Source organism: Nipponia nippon, unplaced genomic scaffold (assembly GCF_047370975.1).
Source record: "Nipponia nippon isolate SJK-2023a ecotype South Korea unplaced genomic scaffold, ASM4737097v1 scaffold_64, whole genome shotgun sequence".
Taxonomy (NCBI): domain Eukaryota; kingdom Metazoa; phylum Chordata; class Aves; order Pelecaniformes; family Threskiornithidae; genus Nipponia; species Nipponia nippon.
In genome coordinates this window covers 71,093-94,401 of record NW_028262385.1, presented here as the reverse complement: position 1 = coordinate 94,401, position 23,309 = coordinate 71,093, and the positions used below count along the sequence as shown (strand labels likewise).

At 52.1% G+C, this 23,309-nt stretch overlaps 3 protein-coding genes across 3 annotated transcripts; 1 reads left to right on the top strand and 2 right to left on the bottom strand.

Moving 5' to 3' along the window:
- The first annotated feature begins 1,330 nt into the window (after window positions 1–1,330).
- LOC148051183 (olfactory receptor 14A16-like) lies at window positions 1,331–2,296 on the top strand. The gene has a single exon (XM_087738299.1). The coding sequence runs from the start codon at window positions 1,331–1,333 to the stop codon at window positions 2,294–2,296; it is 966 nt and encodes a 321-aa protein (XP_087594425.1).
- An 8,390-nt stretch (window positions 2,297–10,686) lies between these two features.
- On the bottom strand, window positions 10,687–11,649 carry LOC148051182 (olfactory receptor 14C36-like). The gene has a single exon (XM_087738298.1). It carries the CDS (start codon window positions 11,647–11,649, stop codon window positions 10,687–10,689), a length of 963 nt encoding a protein of 320 aa, XP_087594424.1.
- A 2,698-nt stretch (window positions 11,650–14,347) lies between these two features.
- On the bottom strand, window positions 14,348–22,564 carry LOC148051181 (olfactory receptor 14A16-like). Its single transcript, XM_087738297.1, has 5 exons — window positions 21,573–22,564; window positions 21,061–21,085; window positions 16,055–16,140; window positions 15,105–15,246; window positions 14,348–14,479 (listed from the first exon to the last, which is right to left on the bottom strand). The coding sequence occupies exons 1-5, from the start codon at window positions 22,490–22,492 to the stop codon at window positions 14,348–14,350; spliced, it is 1,305 nt and encodes a 434-aa protein (XP_087594423.1). The 5' UTR covers window positions 22,493–22,564.
- Window positions 22,565–23,309: the final 745 nt, after the last annotated feature.

Genomic DNA, 23,309 nt, shown 5'->3' with positions numbered 1-23,309 from the left:
TTCCTGGGAACTTCAGCAAGTGCCTTCACCCCCACCAGCCCACAGATAACACCAGCATCACCTTTCCAGGTTCATCAGGGTTTGCGTGACCTGTTCTTTAACACCTGCACACACAGAGCAGCTGCAGGGTGTGCTGCGTCCTGAGGGTGACTGCCCTGCACTGTCACCGTCCGGGAGGTGGTGTGCAGTGCTGGGTAAGCGAAAGGCTTTCCTGAGTGCCCCCTGTCTCTCTCCTTGCCTCCCTCCGCTGCTCTTGGTGTTGATGTCAGGCTCTCTGGGAATGGGCTGCAGAGTCAGGCACTGATCTTGTGGGTCCTCCCATTCGGGTATGTTTATGGCAATGAGGGGTCCCAGCTTTCTTCTAACCTGTGATGCTCTGGGCAATGCAGTCTGTGAGGCTTGGGAATGAGCTGACCCTCCCTTAACCAGATGCCATCATTAGCACAGCTGGCTACCTCCTTGGGGTGTCCTTCCAAGCTGTGAGCTGCCTTCCAGGATGCAAACCTGCCCTATAGCACCTTCATGGTATCTGAAGACCCCATGGAGAATTGCAGAGATGCTACAACAGAGAAAATGCTGTTGGGTTTGTGAAAAGAGCCGTGTGTGTCCTGGGCTAAATGTGGGGTGCTGAGACCTGAGGAAAGGGTGAGACATTTAGTGGTCTGCAGTGGATCCCTCTGATCTCAGCAGTGTCTGGTGGCTTTTCAGGGTAATGTGGGAGTGTGATCACCCTCCACGTCACAAAGGGGCAAGCCCAGGGCAGCTGGGAACTAGATGAAGAAACAGACCAGCTCCCCTCCCTCTGCACTAAGCCACAGGCACTCCTCTTGCCTTGCAGGACTCTGTCTGTTCTCCCTGAGGGCAGCAGAAATGCTGAGGCTTTCTGACATCCAAACACACTCCCCAGGGGAGATGGAGGGAAGCTGTAAAACTAACCTCTCCAACTGCCTTCTGCCATCCCCGTTCCTTAGCACTGGGAGTGCAGATGCTGACAGGCCCTTCTGGGGTGGGAGCAGTTTCATCTGACAAAGTCAAACACCAGCACTGGACCCTGCGCCCACCGTTCTCATGAACTGTTTCCTGCAGAGCAGGGCTGACTCCTCGGCAGCCAGTGGGAAGAGCCCCTGCTGCTCATGGCACACTCAGCCAGTGCCAACCTGAGCGCCAGGCACAGAGCTGAAAGAAGGTCTTCTTGAAAAGCAAGAAAAGGTGAGCGTGTGTGCCAGCGAGAGGGTCCAGGGGAAATGGCTTTGATTTTGCTCAGAGAAGTTTATCCTAACTTGTTGCTGCCTTTTCCTCCTTGGACAGTGCCCATGCCCAGAGGAAGAAAATGTCCAACAGCAGCTCCATCACCCAGTTCCTTCTCCTGTCATTCACAGACACACGAGAGCTGCAGCTCGTGCACTTCTGGCTCTTCCTGGGCATCTACCTGGCTGCCCTCCTGGGCAACGGCCTCATCATCACCACCATAGCTTGTGACCACCACCTCCACACCCCCATGTACTTCTTCCTCCTCAACCTCTCCCTCCTCCACCTGGGATCCATCTCTGCCACTGTCCCCAAAGCCATGGCCAATTCCCTGTTGAACACCAGGGCCATCTCCTACGCAGAATGTGCTGTCCAAGTCTTTCTGTTTGCATTTTTGATTTCAGCAGAGTATTGTCTCCTCACCATCATGGCCTATGACCGCTACATGGCCATTTGCAAACCCCTGCACTACGGGACCCTCCTGGGCAGCAGAGCTTGTGTCCACATGGCAGCAGCTGCCTGGGGCAGTTGTTTCTTCTATGCTCTCCTGCACACGGCCCATACATTTTCACTCCCCCTCTGCCAAAGCAATGCTGTGGACCAGTTCTTCTGTGAAATCCCCCAGATCCTCAAGCTCTCCTGCTCTGATGCCTACCTCAGGGAAGCTGGGCTTCTTGTGGTTAGTGTCTTTGTGGGCTTTGGGTGTTTTGTTTTCATCGTGCTGTCCTATGTGCAGATCTTCAGGGCTGTGCTGAGGATCCCCTCTGAGCAGGGATGCCACAAAGCCTTTTCCACGTGCCTCCGTCACCTGGCTGTGGTCTCCCTCTTTGTCAGTACTGGCATGGTTGCCTACCTGAAGCCCCCCTCCATCTCCTCCCCATCCCTGGATCTGGTGGTAGCAGTGCTGTACTCAGTGGTACCCCCAGCAGTGAACCCCCTCATCTACAGCATGAGGAACCAGGAGCTCAAAGATGCAGTGTGGAGAATGATGACTGGATGTTTTTCTGAAGCAATAAACTGTCCATTTTCTTATGCATATCACTTATAATGTATCTTATTTCAGGCTCAGCCTTTCTTCTGGAAGTTTGGTGGCTGTGGTATTTTTTTTTTTTTTATTCAGTTTTACTTGTGATAATGTTGTGCACAAAGATTTGTCATTTTTCATACTAATAGCGTCTAATTCACTATCTACCTTTCTAGTGTTACCCAGAGCCTTGAAATTAGAGCCATGTTCTCTGTGCATTTAAAAATAAAGGACCCTGCAGCGACTTTTTTGTCTGAGACTTTCCTTTTTCGGAGACTTTCTCTGGAGCTGCACGGCAGTGCCTTTGTGGTGACGTGGAGGGGGAAAGAGTCTCAGCACAGCAGCATGGCCAGGCAGCACCAGCCCTTGGTCTTTCCAGAGCTGCTCTCTTCTAAATTCCACACTCTCTTTCTGAGCCCCTCTCCTGGTGTAAGGAAGGATTGCTCTGGCAGCTTGGTCAGAGCCCTTTTGTGTGGCAGTCCTGTGACTGCAGGCAGGGACAGGCAATGGGCACTTCTGTGACAGAGCTGGTCTCCAGAACAGAGTTTCCATCATACAAGGGGATCTTCTGATGGCAATGCCTGAAAGCTTGGTCTTCTACTTTTTCTCTCAAGAACAAGCCCAAGAAAGCGCCCTCAAGAGGAAAACACAGCTAAACTCTTTGAGTATTCAGTGTGGGAGCATGTGGCAGTGTCCTTGCACAGCCAGGCCTCCTGGGGGAGATAGAAAGGACCAGCAGAGCAGGCTCTGGGCTCAGCCTGTGGTCACTGGACACCCCAGGGAAGCTGCCCCAAGGCAACCGTCACAGAGCAGCCAATAACAATCACCGTTTCCACCACTGGACTGTCACCCCACCTCGTAGAGGCTGTTTATCCCTCCACAGTGGCACACCAAATGACTAGGTCATAAGTCCATGTTTGTGTTGTACAGAGGTGGGATCACGAAGGAGATATTCCTGGAAGACATGTCAAAACATAGTGAAGAGAGGGAGGTGATTAGAGAAAGCCAACGTGGCTTCACAAGGGGCAACTTGTGCCTGACTACTCTAGTGGCCTTCTACCATGGAGTAACTGCATTAGTGGACAACGGAAGAGCTACAGACGTCACCTGTCTAGCCTTCTGTAAGTCCGCTGAAATGAACTCAGCAGACATTTTAGAGGGATGGCCCGTACACCAAGGGACTGATCTCTGTGTGTATCTATCAGAAGAGAGGAAAAGTGGTGGTGATTAATTGGAATGTATTGGAAAGTGTGGGACCTGGGCATGAGGTATATGGTATAGGATGAGGGGTGGTGGATACTGTCCTGGGTTCGGCTGGGATAGAGTTAATTTTATTTGTTTTTTTCCTGGTATGTGGTATAGTGCTGTGTTTTGGATTTAGTATGAGAATAATGTTGAGAACACGCTGATGTTTTAGTTGTTGCTAAGTAGTGCTTACACTAGTCAAGGACTTTTAGCTTCTTATGCTCTGCCAGTGAGAAGCTGGGAGGGGACACAGCCAGGGCAGCTGACCCAAGCTGGTCAAAGGGATATTCCATACCGTATGACATCATGCTCAGTATATAAACTGGGGGGAGCTGGCCAGGGAGGGGACCGTTGCTCGGGTACTGGATGAGCATCAGTCAGCAGGTGGTGAACAATTGCATTATGCATCACCTTTTTGTGTATTCTTATATCATTATTATTTTTCTTATTATTATGATGATGATTTTCTCATTTTCTCTTTCTTTTCTGTCTTATTAAACTGTCTTTATCTCAAGCCATGAATTTTACTTTTTTTTTTTTTTTCCTCTATTCTCTCCCCCATCCCACTGGGGAGGGTGGGGAGTGAGCAAACACCTGTGTAGTGTTTAGCTGCCTGCTGGGTTAAACCACAGCAGTGTCTTTGGGGGGAGATTTCCATTTTTTGAAAAGGAAGGTGTTTTCCAGAACTGGCAAACACAAAATTTGTAGGACACAAATGTCTTCAGCTACAGGGTCACAGACACCTGGTGCCAGCAGATATGCCCTGGGAACCCCTGCCCAGCCTCCACCTGCAGCCTGAAAGGTGCTCTGGTCTCCCCCAGGTCCTCTGTGATAGATGCCAATCACAGGCCAGCACCTCAGCTACACTGAGGCCCCTGAAAGTGGCACTGCCTTTTTATGGTCCGACAACTGATGTCTGCCTGGAAAGGTGCACAATGCTTTCTTTTTTTAATTTAAAAAACAATATACAAGCACATTTGCATCACCTGAATTGTTGGGGTACTTTCAAGAAATGGCAATGTTTTCCCACCATGACAGAATAGGAATTTCCTGGGAGTGTACTAATGGCAGGAGAAGAAATATTGATCTTCCCCTGGACTTGTCTTACCACTACGCTGTCTAGTTCTCCCTCGTCATTCAGGTGTTTCCACCTCTCCTGAGTAAGTGGCCATGCCTAAGGACATCTTCTCAGCAGACTCTCTGGAGGTATGCCCTTCCCATTGTTGTCAGGTTTCCTCCTCCGCTTGCTCTTGGGTCATTCAGATGCCTCTCAGCTTTCTGGTTTCTGCTTTGAGCTTTAGGGAGTTAGAGACTTGCCCCATTTTTCAGAAGCCTAATTAACTCTTCAGTCAACACCTTAATAGTGTGTTTATATCTATCCTTTCTTATCTGTCTAAAAGTGTTCCTGTACAGAAATCTCTTGTGAAAGGTGGACCACGTTAGCTGCTGCTTGGACTCAGCAGACAGCTGAGGAGAGAGTTTTCAAGTTGATTAAATTGCATCATGTTTAACTTCTGTTTGTTGGCAATGAAGAGAAACCTTTCTGTGCCTGTGTGCAGCCCAGTTGTCTAAGGAAAGCAGGTGGGAGCAAAGGAGCTGTAACATCCATCTGCAGAGCTCAGTGGAGAAGCCTGGTGTGAGGAAAAGGGATGCAAGTCCCAGGTGGCTGATGAGGATACTGGTGGGCTCGGGGAGGTGAGGAGCAAGGTTGTCCATACAGACCTCAAGGGACTACTTTTCCTTCCCTTCCAGACCTCCTGACGAGACATCTTAGATCAATATCCATTGGAGCGTGCTGCAATCCCTTCTTCAGTAGACTGAAAAATCAGACAAAATACCCTTAAGAAGCAAAACTGATTTTTTTTACTGACCTCTTCCCCTTTACCTACCCCACTGAAACAGCTCCAATTAGCTGTGCAAGACATGAAGACTTGAAAAAAAGTGCAGGAAGAGCAAGACACAGTAGGGCTTTCTGCATTGTAATGAGCCCCAGGGTGCATTTGGTGCTGAGTCCTTGAGCCTGAGATACTGAGGGGAGATTTGCACAAACCTTTCCAGAAGTCAAAGTCAGAAGCAAAACCCAAAGTACCGTGAAGCATTAAGGGGTCCCTTTGAGGGCCATTACTGACAAGGCCTCCCCATGGACTCATAAGAGCAGAAAATTGGAGGCAGTGCTGACAGACAGGCAAAGGCAGAGTGCAAGCGGCTCTGATGCTTTGTCAAGCCTTGATGTGTTTCTCAAGCCAAAACCCAAGCCCTGACCCTTGATCGTGGCCCTCACGTATGGCTCAGGGCTCTTCCTGGGGCAGCGGGATGGGGGCTGTGCGATGCCAAGTAAAGGACAATGGTATCACACTGCCTGGCCTCTCTGTGAGGGTGCAAGGAGGCAAGGAGGCTCCGGTGGCATGAGGACAATCTGTCTCCTCACAGGCCATTGGTGTCAGAGGAATCAGCCATAGCCCAGGGGACCAAGGCCTCCGTTCTGTCAGGGGCTTCTCAGCACCCTTGGCCATCTCTACCGCAGGCTGTCCTAGGCTGTCTCACGCCTATGCCTGTTTCTCTTCAGGCTGTGGACACCCAACCTGCTTCCCCCTGCAGCACCTTCCTCCCTGTACTGATGTCTCTCTGTCCTCACTGGTGACTCTTCCTTGAAACAGACTCATTTCATGATCCAGACTCCCTCTGAGTGACTTGTTGCACCACAGCACTGCCCTTGGAGTGACATTGCTTTCTTCCTCATGACTAGTCTGAAACTCCCAAACTGCAGGTTTTGCTGGGTTTCCTTCGTCATGCTCTTTCCCAGGTGCCACCACCTCTGAAAGCAACTTTCAAGCTGTCGTGGCCTACATGATCCCACACTCCCCAGATCTTCCGAATCACTAGGCCTAAGAAGCCCAGGTCTCTCAGTCTCTCCACACATGGCCGCTAACCCCATCCTGGCAGACCTCTGGATCATCCCCCATTTCTTGCCATTCCTCCACAATGGGGAGCCCCACACTGGGACACGCTATTCCAGATGTGGCCACACCAGTGCTGAGTCAAGAAGGACGACAACTGCCCTTGTCTTGTGGGCCATGCTCCTCCCAGTGCAGCTCAATATGCATATGGCTGTATTCACACTTAGCACGACCACTGGCTGCTGTGGCATCCCTTGTAGTGTCCAGGCCCTTTTCTTTGAGGTTGCTCCTCATCCGGTCCAGTCTCAGCCTGCCTTGATGAGGACATACTAGTTAAACGAAATTGCAAGCCAAGACAGGTATTACCACGGTGACAATCCCAGAAACACCACATGAGGGTACAAAGCAAGACAAACCATATCTGATGAGGGAAGGGTAACCAGAGGTGGCCTATTTGTATGGGAGGGCATGAGCATGATCAAAGGGAAGAACTTGGGAGGGGCAAAAGAGGAAAAAAGAAAATACAGGGTGAAGCCAAGGACATGGCCAGGGCTGTTCAGGGGTACCTGCCAAGCAGACCTTCACCTGCAACAGGCTGATTGGAGTGGGACAAGAAAGCTGCACTTGCTCTGACCATATTTACGCCTGACTGACTTCCATGGTCATGGGGAACCTGAGTGCTTTCCCTCAAATCCTCAAGAGAAAAGACATGGTGGCTGGAAACACAGAATCGTTCAGGCTGCAAGTGACCTCCGCAGGTTTCCAGTCCAACCTCCTGCTGACAGCAGGGTCACCCGCAGGGTCACTCGCAGGGTCACCCACAGGGTCACAACAGGTTGCACAGGACTTTATTCCTGTTGGGCTTCAAACCCATCGAAGATGGAGATGGCACCTCCTCTCTGGGAAACGTCCTTGCTCATTGGCCCTCATCATCCCACCATGCACAACAGTGAAGAGCCTGACTCTTCCAGATCACCTCCTGGTAGGTGTGGGAAGGCTGTTCCAGTGGTCTCCCCAAAGCCTTCTTTTTTTCCACTGAGTCAACAAATCCAGCTTTCTTAACCTACCATAGTGAGAAAGTCGATTTTATGCATTTGACCTGGGTGTCCTGACCTGGACTGAAGAAGTGGATGATGCGGTGGGGTGGGAAGTTGGCTGGATCCTCAGGACCAAATCCCTTCACTGGTACCAAGTCCTCCGAGGAGCCAGATACAAGCAGCATCCCTCAGTGATCAGCAAAATTGCATAAAAATCATTAAAAGTCTAGCAATGCTGGAAAAGAAGACTTTTTTCAGCTATTACAGAGAGTTTTTTTCTGCATAGGTTTCAAATTTTTCTAAAATTTATATTCAGGGCTTGATTCAGTTGTCCGCACAGAGGTTGCCACTGCATCCAGGACACTCTAGGGTAACTGAGGCACCCATGTGGGAAAGGTAATCCAGCAAGCCTTCTGGTGCCTGAGCTGGTTTGCAGGCAGGCTACCTCTGGGATGGTGCAGGGCATCACCTTCCTCCAGTGGTGCTGGGCAGGCTGTGAGAGGCCTCTCAAGCACAGCAGCACAATGTGTCCTGTGGCATCCTGGCTCTGAGGTCACTTCTGACTGATCAGCTGCAGGAAAAGAGCTACTCTGAGGCCATGAAGGTCATCAGAAAGCTGCCCCCAACAAGATGACACATTTGGGGAGGTCAGGAGGGGCCTGGGCAAGAGAGATGGGAGATTTGGGGGCAGGAAGAGAGGCTTGGCCAACAAACACTAAAGAAGAAGTCAAAGGGGTTATGGTGATGTTGCTGTGAAAACACAGACTGTGAAAACATCCATGCTTAGCCCTTACACTATCTCTAACCCGTAACCTTGAGCCCTACCCCTACCCCTAAGTGCTACTCCCCACCCTGGCAGTAATCCACTCTTACTGACCTAATTGAGCTTAGCCTATCCCTCACCTCAAACCTTCCATCTAAGACAAATCCCAGACCCTTAACTCCTTACCCTTACTCTTACCCTATTGCTTACCCTAGTCCTTTGTCTTTATGCTTGGCATTAAAGTGCTAGCCTAAATCCTTGCCCTCACCCCAGCCCTAAACAACACCCTCAGCCACGAAGCTAGCCCACAGCCTTAACACTAACCAGGCACCCTGAGAAGGACGCCAAACCCTCCCCTAAGACTTTGCCTAATCCCAGCACTGAAAGGCGAGCTCTAAGCCCTAAGCCCTACCCTGAACACCTAACCCCTAAAGCCCTCATTCCTGTGCTCTAATCCCCTTAAGAAAAGCCTTTCAACGCATGGGGTCTTGGACCCTTGGTACCAGGACACTTCATGGCAAGTCAGAGCTTGCCTGGTTGCACAGCTGCAGTGCTTCAGCCCAAATGTGCAGCAGTGCCCTCAGCCAGGGGCACAGGCAGGAGGAGCTGGAGCTGTTCCTGAGCTGACAGAGCTGTGACATGGTGGCAGAGCTCAGGACAGCTGCTCTTCAAGGACAGCATCCTCCAAGCTCCGCAAGGGGGAAACTTGATTGAAACTCAGTCTAAACTTGAAAGGCAACTGAAGGGCACCATAAGGAGGGTTTACTGCTTCAGGAACAGTTAAAGAAGAAACAAAGATCCTGTGTGGCCACTGCTGAATTTAGGAAGAGCAGGTGCAGATAGATCTGAGATTGTGTGTGTCCTCTTTGCCTCAGTCTTCCCCAGCAAGGTCTCCCAGGCCTTTGTGCCTTGAGGTAGAACTCTGGAGGAGACCAGGCAGCAGTGGATGGGGACCAAGTCAGGGGTCCCTTGAACAAACCATCTTTTACCAGTCTATGGGACAAAGGGGCAGCATCCCAGGGAGCTGAGCGAGCAGGCCAATGGCACAGCAAGGCCACTCTCCAGCATCTTTGATAGGTCACAGACACTCCGGGAACTCCCTGATCACTGGCAGCACCTCTACAATGCATACACCTTTCCAGAATGCCCAAATGATGAGCAGGGAAATGAAAGGCTGTGCCCCAGCTCGGGTCCACTCGGATCCCATTTCTGGGTGTCTGAAAGAGAAGGGGACTGGATTTACCCAGGGGAGCTTGTCTCTCACCATCCTCTTTGCTTTCTTTGATGAAAGGACAGGATTGCTGGATGCAGGGAGAGCAGAGATGGTCTTTTACCTGGAAGTCATCAAGCCTTTCAGCATCATCCCTCCAGAAATTTCTTCTGTCCAAGTTAAGATACTATGGGCTGCGTGGGTGGATAAGTCGTTGAGGAAAAACACAGCTGGAGAGTAGTTGGGCTTGGAGGAGAGTGGTACATGCGTGGTGCTCTGTCTGGAGGCATCTAGCTAGTAGGGTCCTGCAGGGGTCTAGCTTGCAACCTGCCCTGTTTCACATCTTTTGAATGACCTGGAGGATAGGAGAGAGTACTTTTTCATAACATTTGTAGAAGACATCCCAGTGAGGAGAGCAGGACAGTAATGGAGGGCAGGGCTGCCATCCCAAAGGACATAGACAGTGTAGAGGGATGGGCCAATGGGAACCTTATGATATCCAGTAAAGATTCCAGCAATGTCATGGGGGACCTTCCCCAGGGTGTCCCACGAACATGGGCACAGACCAGACCCTGCTCTGCTGGTCCTTCAGGTCTATCACAGGAGGCCTGGTTGTGCGAGAATGCTTCTGCATGCCCCAACCCTGCGCATTCACGTTGCTTAGCTGAATATTGGTGTTTCCATCTGTGGGCCACTTTCTTGGGCATGTTCTTGAGAGAATCTTTGGAAAAACTCCTAAGCCTTCAGGCACTGCCCTGAGGAGATCAGCTTTCTTCATGGAATAGCTGTTATGGTGGCCAGCTCTGTCATGGAAGTGCCCATTGCCTGTCCCTCCCTGCGGTCACAGGACTACCATGCAGCACAACTGTGCCCAAGCTGCCAGAGCTCTCAGGGCTGACACCAACTCAAGGGATCAGAAAGAGAGTGTGGAAGTGGAAAGAGAACAGCTGTTGAAGACCAAGCGCTGGTGCTCCCTGGCAGTGCTGCCATGCCGGGACTCTTTTCCCCTCCATCCATGCATAAAGGAACTCTCCCTGCAGCTCCAAAAAGGCCTTGGAAAAAGGATGTCAGGAAAAAAATTATTGCGGCAGGGTCCTTTATTTTGTTTAAAAACACAGGGAACATGGCTCTTCATTTACACTGCCGCTCAGTCAGAAAAGCAAAGCAGACAGTGAATTAGAAAGGAGATGACAACATTATCACAAGAAAAAAGCCACCACCAACAACAAAAAATAGAGAAGACAGGCTGGGCCTGTAATGAGCTACAATATAACTGCTATGCAGAAGCAATTTATTGCTCCAAAAAACCATCTAGTTACCAGTTTCCATACCGCACCCTTGAGGTCCTGGTTCCTCATGCTGTAGATGAGGGGGTTCACTGCTGGAGGCACCACTGAGTACAGAACTGCTAACACAAAGTCGAGCGAAGGGGAGGAGATGGAGGGGGGCTTCAAGTAGGCAAACATGCCAGTGCTGACAAACAGGGAGACCACGGCCAGGTGAGGGAGGCACGTGGAAAAGGCTTTGTGGCGTCCCTGCTGTGAGGGGATCCTCAGCACGACCCTGAAGATCTGCACATAGGACAGCACAATGAAAACAAAACAACCAAATGCTACTAAGAGACTAACCATAAGAAGCCCCACCTCCCTGAGGTAGGCATCTGAGCAGGAGAGCTTGAGAATCTGAGGGATTTCACAGAAGAACTGGTCCACAGCATTGCCTTGGCAGAGGGGGAGTGAAAATGTATTGGCTGTGTGCAGGAGACCATAGAGAAACCCAGTGCCCCAGGCAGCTGCTGCCATGTGGACACAAGCTCTGCTGCCCAGGAGGGTCCCGTAGTGCAAGGGATTGCAGATGGCCACATAGCGGTCATAGGCCATGATGGTGAGAAGAAAATACTCTGCTGACATCAAAAAGACAAACAGAAAGAGCTGGGCAGCACATCCTGCGTAGGAGATGGCCCTGGTGTCCCAGAGGGAATTGGCCATGGATCTGGGGACAGTGGTGGAGATGGAGCCCAGGTCAAGAACAGAGAGGTTGAGGAGGAAGAAGTACATGGGGGTGTGGAGGCGGTGGTCGCAGGCGATGGCAGTGATGATCAGGCCATTGCCCAGGAGGGCAGCCAGGTAGATGCCCAGGAAGAGCCAGAAGTGCAAGAGCTCCAGCTCCCGCCTGTCTGTGAATGCTAGGAGGAGGAACTCGTTCATGGAGCTGCCATTGGACATCTGCTGCTTCTGGGCATGGAAACTGCCAAAGGAGACAAAACAGAAAAATTCAGAGAAGCTTCTTAGAGCAAGATTTGATTCCTTCATTGTGAAATACCTAAGGAGCTTTTCTTTCCTGAGGGACCGTTATGCAGCTCCGAGGCTTCAGCTCTGCTTTGTGCTGGCTGAGTGTGCTGTGCAGAGCCGTGCCCTCTCCCCAGGGGCTCCTTGAGGGTCAGCCCTGCTTTACAGCAATGACCCATGGAGGCAGCAACAGCCCAGGGTGTTTGGAGGGAGGGTTCCTGGGGAGGCGTTCCCTGTGCTGCACTAGAGCAGAGGGTGAAAGCTCCAAAGGACGCTTTTTTTCCACAGAGGAAGGTGGGAGGTGAGGTGCAGCAAATGCATCTCATTACACTGTGTTTTAGTATTCAGACACCCCCATCCCACTTGGGACATATATACTGGAAAGGGTAAAATTCCCCCATTGCCCCCTTGCTCTCAGTGTAAACCTGCGTTAGTGCTCCCATCCAGGAGGGCTGCTCTGTCCATCAGCCTGGTGCCCAGCTGCTCTGTGCTTGCACCGCTCCCAGCTGGAGGAGGGCTGCACCCAGAGGTTGCTCTGAAAAAGCCACTGGACTGTCCTGGGAGCAGAGGGGTGCTGTTCAAGGAGCAGATTTCAAAACACCTCTCCTTTCCAGCACAGCTCTGCAGAGTATGATGAAGAGGACAGGACAAGGATGCTGCTTTGTTTGAGTAGCTAAAGTGCTCTCAGACATCACCAGGGTCCTACAGGAGAGCTGTGCCCTTCTGGAATGATGCTCACAGCCCCACAGGACTCCCTGTCCAGCATGATCAGGTGTCTGAAGGTGATGTCTGCTAAGGGAAGCAGTGTCTCATTGCCCAAGCACTGAGTGCAGCGGCTCGAGCCTGGAAAATGAAGACAGGGCTTGGGCACCTTGGTCCCATGGAAACACCTCCAGGGCAGTGCCCTCCAGGTCAGGGCCAGAGCAGGCACTCAGCACCCCCACCCCTTGCCCCACACCACCACCGTTACTGCCAGGGAGCCCAAGAGCAGGAAGAAGAGCAGCACAAGCAGGTGGAGGAACAAAGAAAAACCCTGTGACTCTCCTCCTAAGGGAAGCAAGGAGAGGAGAGGAGGCCGGGCACTCAGGAAAGCCTTCTCCTCACCCAGCAGGGCACAGCACCTCCCGGTTAGCAAAAGCCCAGGGCAGTCGCTCTCAGCCCCTTTGCCCTGCAGAGGGAAGCGGCCCCGTGTCAGGGGAGACGCCCCTCTGCTGTGCCAGAGCTCTGGCTGCAGAGGAGGCACCTCCTGCCCTGGACCACACAGCCTTGAGGGCAGAGGCTGTGCTGGGTGGGAGACGAGAGCAGGGGTCTTGCTCAGAGGAAGGTGTCTGCAATGGAGGGGATGACAGGGAGCTTTCCAAAGTCTCCCTCCCATGACATTGCTGGTTGGAGTTTCCTACAACACTCTGCCCATGTGTTTGCAGCCTGGAGCTATCCCTGGTGGGAACTGTTTTCTCCCTCCAAGTTTTCCCTGTCAGGGATCACAGGCCCCATCACCCACTCCTGTCTGCTCAGCTCTGACCTGAAGAAAACTCCCGATTCCAGGCACTCCCTAGAGGTACTGCCCGTTTGCAGGCAGTGAGGAGCAGGGCAGACAAACCCTGCTAAGGCCAGCAAAGGTGATGCTGGTGCTCTCTGGAGGTAGAGGAGGGGATGGAAGCAGTTGACTTGCCTCCCACCAGACCTCCTGATCTCTCAGTGTAGCGGCTCAGGTCTCTCAGTCTCCCTCTCCAAATGCAGCAGCGTCTTTCCCCTTTTTCCTGAAACAGCAGGAAACGGAAAGCACAGCCTCAGGAAAGCTCTTTACCTTCAAGGGATCCCCTGCCTTGCTCTTCCTCTGCAAAAGTCCCCTCTGAAATGGCCTGGGCAGCTCTGGCTGCACACCCGGCCTTCACCCCTTCATATCTGTCTAACATGAGCCCCTGGGCTGGGAGGCCTCCTGACAGAGCCTGTAGGCTGTAGGCTATGACAGATAATTTAGGAGACCCTTCCAGGAACGGCAGCTGCATTGCCCTGCACCAAGAGACTTACCGTGACAAGGGCTGGAAAGGTTTCTTCCCTTGCAGCTCTCCTCTCTCCCCCCACTCCAGGCTGCCTTTAATCTCTCTCTGCCCTACTCCTTTTCCCAGAGCCCTGCTGCGCTTGGCAGAGGAGTTGCTCCCTGGCAGAGCTGTCTCGCTGCACTGCTGCCTGCTTCCCAGGAGCTCCCTCCATCCCAGGAGCCCGTCTCAGCCCCGGAGGAGGGGACCTGCCCAAGACGTCACTTGCTCTGCCCCCAACCCCACTTGGTGCTCCCTCCAGGTGTCCCTGGGGCTCTCCAGGAACCTGCTTGGGAAGAGACTGAAGGAATCACCCATGTTGCCTGTCTCACCTCCGCAGAGACGTTCCTTTGCAGCAGTGCCCTTTCTCCTCTCCGAGACACAGTTAGGTCTGAGAATCCCCCTTCCTTGGCCCATCATCAGACAGGACACCTGGACACTGGCAGGGAGGCATCTCCTTTACCCATGCTGAGGGAAGGCAATCAGCTGAGGCAATGGAGGCATCTCCTCCTGGAGCTGTAGTCCTGCAGCTGGAAGGGACCTCAGCTCCCTCCCGTGCCTGCCACAAACCCACAGGACATGAGATTCCTCTTGCTTCAGTCATGGTGTCTGCTAAAAATAGGGTCTGTAGTCCCATTGTCACTGATGGAGATGGAGACCAGGAGTTCACACACAAACACCTGGTGACGTCTGAGGTGCCATGTGTAGTCCACGATAATGGAGCAGTACTGAGAGATTGGGAAACATCTGGGGGCACTATCCTGCAGCCTGGTGAGGATGCCAGCTGAAATGACGCAGATGCCCACATTTAGGACATCACCCCCTGTCCCTACTCACGCTGTTCAGGGCCGCCTAGAGAGGTGTCCAGCTGACCAAATGGAGTTCTGTGCCAGAGGGAGAGGGAAGTCTTTCTCTTTCTCCCCTCCTTTAGCTGTATTGACTAGCTGTCCATTGCCCGTAACAAGAGTTGTCTCACACAGCGCCACAGAGCCTAACCTAGTTCAGGGCAGCTGCTCATTGAATGGCCAAACACAGGCCTGTAGGGCTCTGTGAGACGCCAAGGCTCTCCACCAAAACTGCCTGTGGGTGGCAGGGACAGCACAGGACCTGCAGGAAAGCCGTGTCCCCTCAGAGCGGGTGTGTGACAGACACCCCAGGCACCATCTCAGATTCCTTCGGTGCTTGTGTGCAAGTGACTGATTGCCACCTCTGCAGTGAGGCCAGCCCTGTCCCATCTCTGTCCAGCAGATGCAAGGCACCGCATGAATAAGAAGCACATTGCACTGGGCTCTCCACTTGTGGGCCTATGTTCTCAGCTTCTTCTACTTCTCCTCTGCCCCATCCTTTACTCACCCTCTTGACGATACAGTCTTCAAAGAGCCCAGTGAATTTCGAGTAGGCATAGATCACAGGATGTCCACACCCAAGGACGCTTTCAGCAGCACCTTGTCCTTCCAGGAGATCAGTGCCTCTCTCCACCAAAGGCCCTGCAGGGCTGCAGAGACACCACAGACAGCAATGCCCTCTCCTGCCAGGGCTGCCCAGCCCAGCCCTGTTTCTCTCGGACCTTGGGGACAGCAGGCATTGCTCTCTTTTAGGGCACCTCAAGTCTTTCTTACAATGCCGTCTGCCATCCACTCTAGCATGTCTCTGCCATGCAGCAAAGCTTTTGCGTACATGGGCTCTTGGGTGCTTGGTGTCCCTGTTCAGCATGACAAGGCTGAGCTTGGCCTGGAGCCACGGCTCAGGGGCTACGGCCCGGATGTGCAACACTCTCCTCTGACTGGGAACAGGCAGGAGGAGCTGGAGCCCCGTGGTCTGTCACAAGCTGTGACTTCTGAGGCACAGTGGGACACCTCCCACAGCTGGCGTGCTGCAATGGATGGATAAAGGTTCTTCACGAGACACAGGCTGGGAGCATCAGAAGAGGAATACTTCCTGTGTGAAGGAGTTGCTTGGATGTATGGAGCTCCTTGCTGGGAAAGTCAACAGGTTGGGTGAGCCCTTGTGGGTGAGGATCGGAGGAGCGGCCAGTTAGGGCGACATTGTGGTGGGAGAGAAAGAACTGGTGATCAAGGGGAGGAGGTGGACAAGCTCTTACTTAAGCCACTCCAGGAGGTCTCCAGATCAGTGACATGGGGCTCTTTCTGGGGACCTTAATGACCCTGACATTCATTGGAGGGGGAACAGAGCACTGTGAAAACAGACCAATAGGTTTCTGGAGGGTGTTGGAGCAATTTCTTCGCAAAGCCACCAGCTGGACCAACAGAGATGATGCTCACCTGGATCAGGTCCTTGCAAACCATGAAGAGTGGTCAGGGACCTGAAAACCAGGGTCATCCTTCACTGTAGTGACCATGTAATAGGGGGGTCCCAGCTCTTGAGCAGCCTGAGGAGGGAGAGGAGCAGAGTGTAGGTGTCAGACCTCAGAGGGGAAGACTTTGGCCTGTTGAGGGGGCTTTTAGTGGGGATCCTGTGGGCAGCAGTGAAGGGTAGCACAACTCAGTACAGCTTGTCTTTAACAAGAGAATCACCCACAAAGAGCAGCAGTGAGTACACAGCTGACAAGACCAGCTTGGGTGAAGAAGGAACTCATGAGGAAGCTCCACAGGTAATGGAAGCAGAGAGGAGGAGGGTGCACAGAGTCACTTCAGAAGGAGGAATTTAGAAGTAGGAGTGGTTTTTTTGGGTTTTTTAAGAACAATTTTGGAAACCAAGGTGGGTTGAGATACAGGAGCACAGATGCCTGGTGTCACCCTCCATCTGCAGTTTCCATTGGAGGGTCCAGGTCTCCCACGGCCCCTTGAGGTCACTCCCAGTCCCAGGTGAGTGTATCAGGCACACCAGGACCTCCTGAAGTGGCACTGGAGGCTTCTGGTCAGGAACTGAGCTCGGCCTGCAAAGATGAGGCAACTTTCTCAACATTTATGTAGTACGGGAACATTTTCATCAGCTGAAATGTTTGAATACTTTTCATAGAGAGAGAATGTTTTCATGTGCTGCCATCATGAAACTCTCCAGGATGCTAACGGCTCTCGGGAGAAGAAACCTTGATCTTCCTGGCACTTGCTTGACCACTGCTCTGTCCAGTATGGAGTGTACTGAATCTCACTAATCTTCTAGGTATTCCCACATGTCCTGATTCAACTGACCCTTTCTCAAGTCATCTTCTCCAGCAGACTGTCTGCACAGATGCCTTTTTGAGTGTCCATCTGGTTTTCTTCTTCCCGTTACTCTCCATTCCCTCAGACCCCTCCCAAGTACCCAGGTGCTGCTTGGAGCTTCAGGCAGTTGAAAGCTTGCTGCTCCCATCTCCTGAGTGTCTCCGTAGCCAGCTCCTTCATTGCCTTTCTCTCTGTTCTTTCCTACTAATCTCACTGCACATTTTCCCCTCCAAAGGACAAGTGGGATTTAGTGGAGGCAAACTGGACTTCATGGACACCTGATGAATGGTTTTTATTCTTCACTGAACGACTCTTCCTTTTTTTGTTTTTGTTCTTGTTAAGTAAGAGAAATGTTGTGTCTCTGTGCAGCCACTTCTCCAAGGAAAGCAGAGGAAAACTGATGCTGAGACATTCAGCTCCAGCCTGAGTGGGAAAAGCTTCCATTTTAACATGAGTGATGTGAGTTTCAGGTGACCGGTGAGAGAAATGGCAGGCTGGGGTGGGGTGGGTGGGATGAAGAGTGTCTCTAGAGTGTCTGACAGAAAGGGTCTGGCTTTTCCCACATGTTCATACTTCATCATGAGACCCTCTGGATCTATATGGCTTGGAGATTGTCTATATTGTTTATTCTGTGATCAGAAAAATAATGAAAATGCATAAATCTTTTTAAAATATTATTTCTTTTTGACATCTTCTCATTTAGACTCTACTCCTGAACTCTCCCTAATGAACCACACAAGAAGGGAGGCATTAAAGAAAACTGCAGAGCGCCATGGCATGTTAGGGTATCTGCATTTCCATGGGCCGTCTGCTGCCAAGTTCCTGAACTGCAGCTACCGAAAGGAGATTGAACAAGCTGCTGAAGAAGCCTTTAAAAGGTGATTAAAATCTCCAGGACTCTGTGGGTGTCAGTGGGTTCCCTGAGGGCCATCACAGCTGAAGCCATGAAGGGAAGCAGGGGTGGAGGTACCCCCTCCCTGGGGGCTGCCTTAAACTGGCAAGAGGTCAGCACTGGTTCCAGGTGACAAAGGCAATGGGCAGGTGGCTCTGCTGCCACGTCAGCCCTTGATGGGTTTCATCCAGAAGGATGGGCAAGCTCTGATCCCTGGCACCTGGGAAGGGAGATCCTTTTCCTCATGCATTGCTCAGGGCTCTTGATGGAGCAGTGTGATGTGGGGGTGTGCGATGATGAGTGCAGGACAACCCTAGGAGTGCCTGGACTCCAGGGGGGGATGAGGAGGCACCGAGGCCATGGGGCTGTAAGGAAATGGTATCCCCTCATGGCTCTTGGTGGCAGTGACAATATTGAGAGCTGAGAGGAGAGAGATCTTGGTTGTGTTTGGGAAGTCCCAGCCCCACCAAGGCCTGCAGTCTTCCCCACCACAGGCTTTCCCATGCTGTCCCATGTCTGCAGCAGTTCTCCTGCAGACTTTGGCCACCCCCCAGATTCCCCACCTCACTGTGTACCTAGGCTTTACAAATGTCTTTTTGTCCTCCCTGCCTTTTGCTTCTAACACAAAGCTGTGGTTTTGCAGGGATTTGCCAAAGCTGTGAATCCCCAAGCAACACCTCCAGCTGCTTTTCAAAGCTAATGCCCTGTCCAACCTGACCTTGAATGGTTCCAGGCATGGGGCATCTACCACCTCTCTGGGCAACCTGTACCAGTGTTTCACTGCCCTCATCATAAAAAAGTTCTTCTATCTAGTCTGAATCTCCCCTCTTTTAGTTTAAAACCATTACCCCTTGTCCTATCACTACAGGCCCTGCTAAAAAGTCTGTCCCCACCTTTCTTCTAAGCCCTCTTTAATTAGTGAAAGGCAGCAGTCGCAGAGCCTTCACCTCTCCAGGCTGAACAACCGCAACTCTCTCAGCCTTTCCTCATAGCAGAGGGGTTCCATCCCTCTGATCATTTTTGTGGCCCTCCCTTAGATCCTTCCTAGTCTTCCCTGTACTGAGTATTTTGGAGAAAAATGAGAAAATGCATATTTTTTTCACTAATTTTCCAGGAGAAAACATTGCTTGGGGGATATTATGAATGTGCATAAATACCTGATGGGAAGGAATGAGGACAAGGGAGCCAAATTCTTCTCAGTAGTTACCACTGACAAGACAAAGGGTGATGGACACAGATAAAAACACATGACATTCCCTCTGAACCCAAGAAAACACTTTTTCACTGTCAGGGTGGTCAAACACTGGAACAGCTTGCCCAGAGAGGCTGAGGAGCCTCCATCCATGGAGGTATTCCAGACCCTCCTAGACAAGGTCCTGAGCAACCTGCTCTAGCTGACCGCGTCTCAGCTGGGGAGTTGCACTTGATGAACTCCAGAGGTCCCTTCCAATCTCAACATCTCTGTCATTTTGTGAGTGTGAAGGAGAAAAGTAAGACAGAAAGAAATGAACAGCACATAGCCGTGACGGCAAACACAGTGGGATCCTGTGGGGAGGGCCCACGCTGGAGCAGGGGAGCAGTGTGAGGAGGAAGGAGTGGCAGGGATGTTCTGTGCTGACCGAAAGCCCCATTCACCATCCCCCCAGCTCCTCTTGGGGTTGGGGTGGGTAGGAGAATTGGGAGCAATGGAGTAATTTGAGCCTGGGAAGAAGGAGTGGGGTGGAGAAATGGTCTTGAATATGTTTGCTATGCTTTCTCTCTATGCGAATCTCTTCTAATTGTCAATAAATTCACTTGATCTTCCCCAAGTCAACTCTTCTTTGCCCATGACAATAATGAGTAAGTGATCTCCCTGTCTTTATCTTGACGCATGAGCTAGTCCACCTTATCTTCTGCCTTTGTCCTTTTGAGCTGGGGGTGCAAGTGAGCAGCTGGGTGGGTGTCTGGCTGCTGGCCAAGGCGAACCCACTACAGGACCACCAGAGCAGGACTGCTGTGTCCAGCCTGGGGCTCAGCAGCACAAGGAAGATCCTGACAGACTGAAGCAAGTCCTGCAAAGGTCAGAAGGATGGTTGGGGCCTGGAGCAGATAACGGAGAAGGAGAGGCTGAGAGAGCTGGGTTTATCAGAAATCCCTCAGAGCCAAACACCAGAGCAAGCACCCAGGTCAGCTGGGGAGATCTCAGTTAATGAAGATTTTCAAAATTTTTCGAGACAAGCACCTGATTGAGCTGGAGCTGTCTGAGAACAGGCTTGGCTGAGAGTCCAGCTGTGGCAAGAGCTGTGGGATTTGGTGTGTAATGAGTGTCAGGAGGAAACTGGTTCCCTTTTGATTACTAATGGCAGTGGAGTTGGGTATGACTGAGCCCCAGAGGAGGATGGGGGTGACCATGCAGCAAAGGTCTCTCCTCAGGGCTGGGGTGTATGGCCAGAGATGGAAATGGCTGGTGGGTGGGACTAGTGTGGGAGAAATTTCCTGGGGCAGCTTTCCCAGGGTGTCCTGGAAACATGGCACAGACCAGGACCCTCTCTTCTTCACCTTGGATGCCTTGCTTCCTTCACCACGACACCTGGCTCTGCACTGGGAGTGCTGGCTGCCCCTACCCTGCACACTCACACACCTTAGCTCTGCACTGGTGGTTTTCTCTCCCGGGCTCTTTCCAGCCCAGCCCAGACCCTCCCCACCTCTCCCCACCTCCCCTGCCCTCTCCCCAGCCCAGCCCAGCCCAGCAGAGCAGCCCAGCCTGGGCTGGCTCCATGGCACTGCCCAGCGCAGGCTGCTGCAGAGCTCTGGGCACTCACCCCACAGCCCCAGCCCCTCTGAAGGCCACAGCAGCTGCTTGGAGGCAGACAGCGGGGTTCAGGCTCCCCATCAGCCCCACGGCTGCTGCTGGACACAAGGCCATGAGGAAACAGAGGCTAGGCACTCTCTGGCTCTTCTGAATTCATCTTGTATGTCATCGCCAACCCTGACTGAATTTTCCCCCTCCTGTACTCCCACCAGCCCCACTCCCCAGGACAGCACCAGAGTCCTGGCCCTGGGGGTCCTCAGGCAGCTCCTGCAGCTCTGCACTCTCCCTTCCCTGTGCCTGCTGGGTTTCCACTGACTCCCATGGCACTGCAGAGTCCTTTTTCATAGATACCTCGATTTGCTCCTTTACTTTTGGGGGACTCACATTTGAGGGTGTTTCACCTTCTGAGTCTCCATTCATTCCAACCCCAGGGCATGTGGGAAGTCCCCATCCTGTCCTCACCCCTCCAAATTCATTTCCAGAGAGTCTGGTATATGCCATGAGTCCTGTCATACATGAAGCAACCTGAGGAGATAATGGGGAGCTAAAGGAACATCTGAACTGCCATTGGATACCAAGAAGAGCTCCCTTAACACCAGACCTTTTTATCCAATGGCAACCAATTTTACCATGAGCTTAGTCCCAAAACCACCGAGAACACAAGGAGAATAGAAACTTTACAAGACCAATACCTTGCACTTTGTCTTGGAAGCAACTTTAAAAGAAGTGTCCAACCTTCAGGCACTGCAACTAGGAGGTCCATTTTCATTGAAGATCTGCTGTCTGACAGGCCACACGTGACACAGTGTTGTGCAAGGGGCAAAAATAACAGGATCAATCCTCAACAGAAGGAGCAGAAAAACAGAAAATGATCTTTAAGTAGAATTATGACAAGAGAAAAAATCAGATTCGTGGCCTAAGATAAACTCTGGGAAATGTGGAGAGAAGGGGAGGCAGGTTATTGTTAGTGAAACAGCACCCATTGGATCAGTTTCCATAAGGCATCATTGAGGCCCTGGTTCCTCATGCTGTAGATGAGGGGGTTCACTGCTGGAGGCACCACCGAGTACAGCACTGCCACCACCAGATCCAGGGATGGGGAGGAGATGGAGGGGGGCTTCAGGTAGGCAAACATGGCAGTGCTGAGAAAGAGGGAGACCACGGCCAGGTGAGGGAGGCACGTGGAAAAGGCTTTGTGGCGTCCCTGCTCAGAGGGGATCCTCAGCACGGCCCTGAAGATCTGCACATAGGACAGCACAATGAAAACAAAACACCCACAGTTCACAAAGACACTAACCACAAGAAGCCCAGCCTCCCTGAGGTAGGATTCTGAGCAGGAGAGCTTGAGGATGTGGGGGATTTCATAGAAGAACTGGTCCACAGCATTGCCTTGGCAGAGTGGCAGTGAAAATGCATTGGCTGTCTGCAACACAGCAGAGAGGAAGCCAGTGCCCCAGGCAGCTGCTGCCGTGTGGACACAAGCTCTGCTGCCCAGGAGGGTCCCGTAGTGCAGGGGCTGGCAGATGGCAATGTAGCAGTCATAGGCCATGATGGTGAGAAGATACAATTCTGCTGACATCAAAAATACAAACAGAAAGATTTGTAAAGCACATCCTGCGTAGGAGATGTCCCTGGTGTTCCAGAGGGAATTGGCCATGGCTTTGGGGACAGTGGTGGAGATGCAGCCCAGGTCGAGAACAGAGAGGTTAAGGAGGAAGAAGTACATGGGGGTGTGGAGGTGCTGGTCACAGGCTACAGCGGTGATGATGAGTCCATTGCCCAGGAGGGCAGCCAGGTAGATGCCCTTGAAGAGCCAGAAGTGCAAGAGCTGCAGCTCCCGTGTGTCTGCAAAGGCCAGGAGGATGAACTGGGTGATAGAGCTGCTGTTGGACATTGTGTCCCTCTGCGCATGGGGATCTGTTCAAGGAGGTAAAGGAAGGGAGAACTTAGGGCTGACTGGTTTGAGAAAAATCTACTCACTTTCTTATAGAAGCCCCTCCAAACTGCCTTTCACTTTTCGGGAAGAGCTTTGTTGAGCTCTGGTTGGTGCTGGCTGAGGGTGCCCCAGGGAGCAGGAGGCCCTGCAGGACTCAGTCCTGCCCTACAGCAATAGGTAAATAGGAACTTGGGGTGATCTCAGATTAAATCCAATCCTGATATCAAAGAGCTTTTCAGCATTGTGGCTCCCAATTCACCTGACTGCAGAGCAGAGCTGTGGGCAGTTTGGGTTGTGCCTTCTGCTCTAGTTGCCCCAGCACAGCTGAGCAGTGGTTGGAATGCAGCAATGCCTGGCTTTTCTGCTGCACTGCAAGGGAAACCTTGTGGGTGCTGAGCTTGGGCACAGGGACTGTCCCTTAGTGCAGAGTGAGGACAGCCGCTCTGTGCATCAGCCCTGCTCTCAGCTGCCCTGTGCTGGCAGCTCTTCCAGCTGGAGGACTATCGCACTCGGGTGTTCCCCCCAAAAGAAAGAGGCCAGTACTGGGAGCAGAGGAATCCAGTTTCCAAGTGCACATCTGCAAACCCCTCACCCCATCTCATCGCACCTGAGGAGGATCTCAGCTCTGCCCTCCCAACCAGGGACACAGAGGGCTCATGACAGCTGCCCACATGCAGCCACCCAGCAGCATTTCAATGGCCTTAGCACCGAGGTGTCTTCTCCATGGGGCTCCTGCAAAACAGAGAGGTGCCCTGGGAGAGCTGTGCCCTACGGG

What these genes read in the sequence shown, in the direction of transcription:
- LOC148051183 (XM_087738299.1), top strand. Translation starts at nt 1,331, where the DNA reads ATGTCCAACAGCAGCTCCATCACCCAGTTCCTTCTCCTGTCATTCACA.
- LOC148051182 (XM_087738298.1), bottom strand. Translation starts at nt 11,649, where the DNA reads ATGTCCAATGGCAGCTCCATGAACGAGTTCCTCCTCCTAGCATTCACA.
- LOC148051181 (XM_087738297.1), bottom strand. Translation starts at nt 22,492, where the DNA reads ATGTCCAACAGCAGCTCTATCACCCAGTTCATCCTCCTGGCCTTTGCA. An exon ending in AAACTGATCCAATGGGTGCT is followed by an intron (nt 21,086 to 21,572) that starts GTTTCACTAACA and finishes GGCATATACCAG; the next exon opens with ACTCTCTGGAAATGAATTTG. An exon ending in GTCCCTGACCACTCTTCATG is followed by an intron (nt 15,247 to 16,054) that starts GTTTGCAAGGAC and finishes GTGTCTCTGCAG; the next exon opens with CCCTGCAGGGCCTTTGGTGG.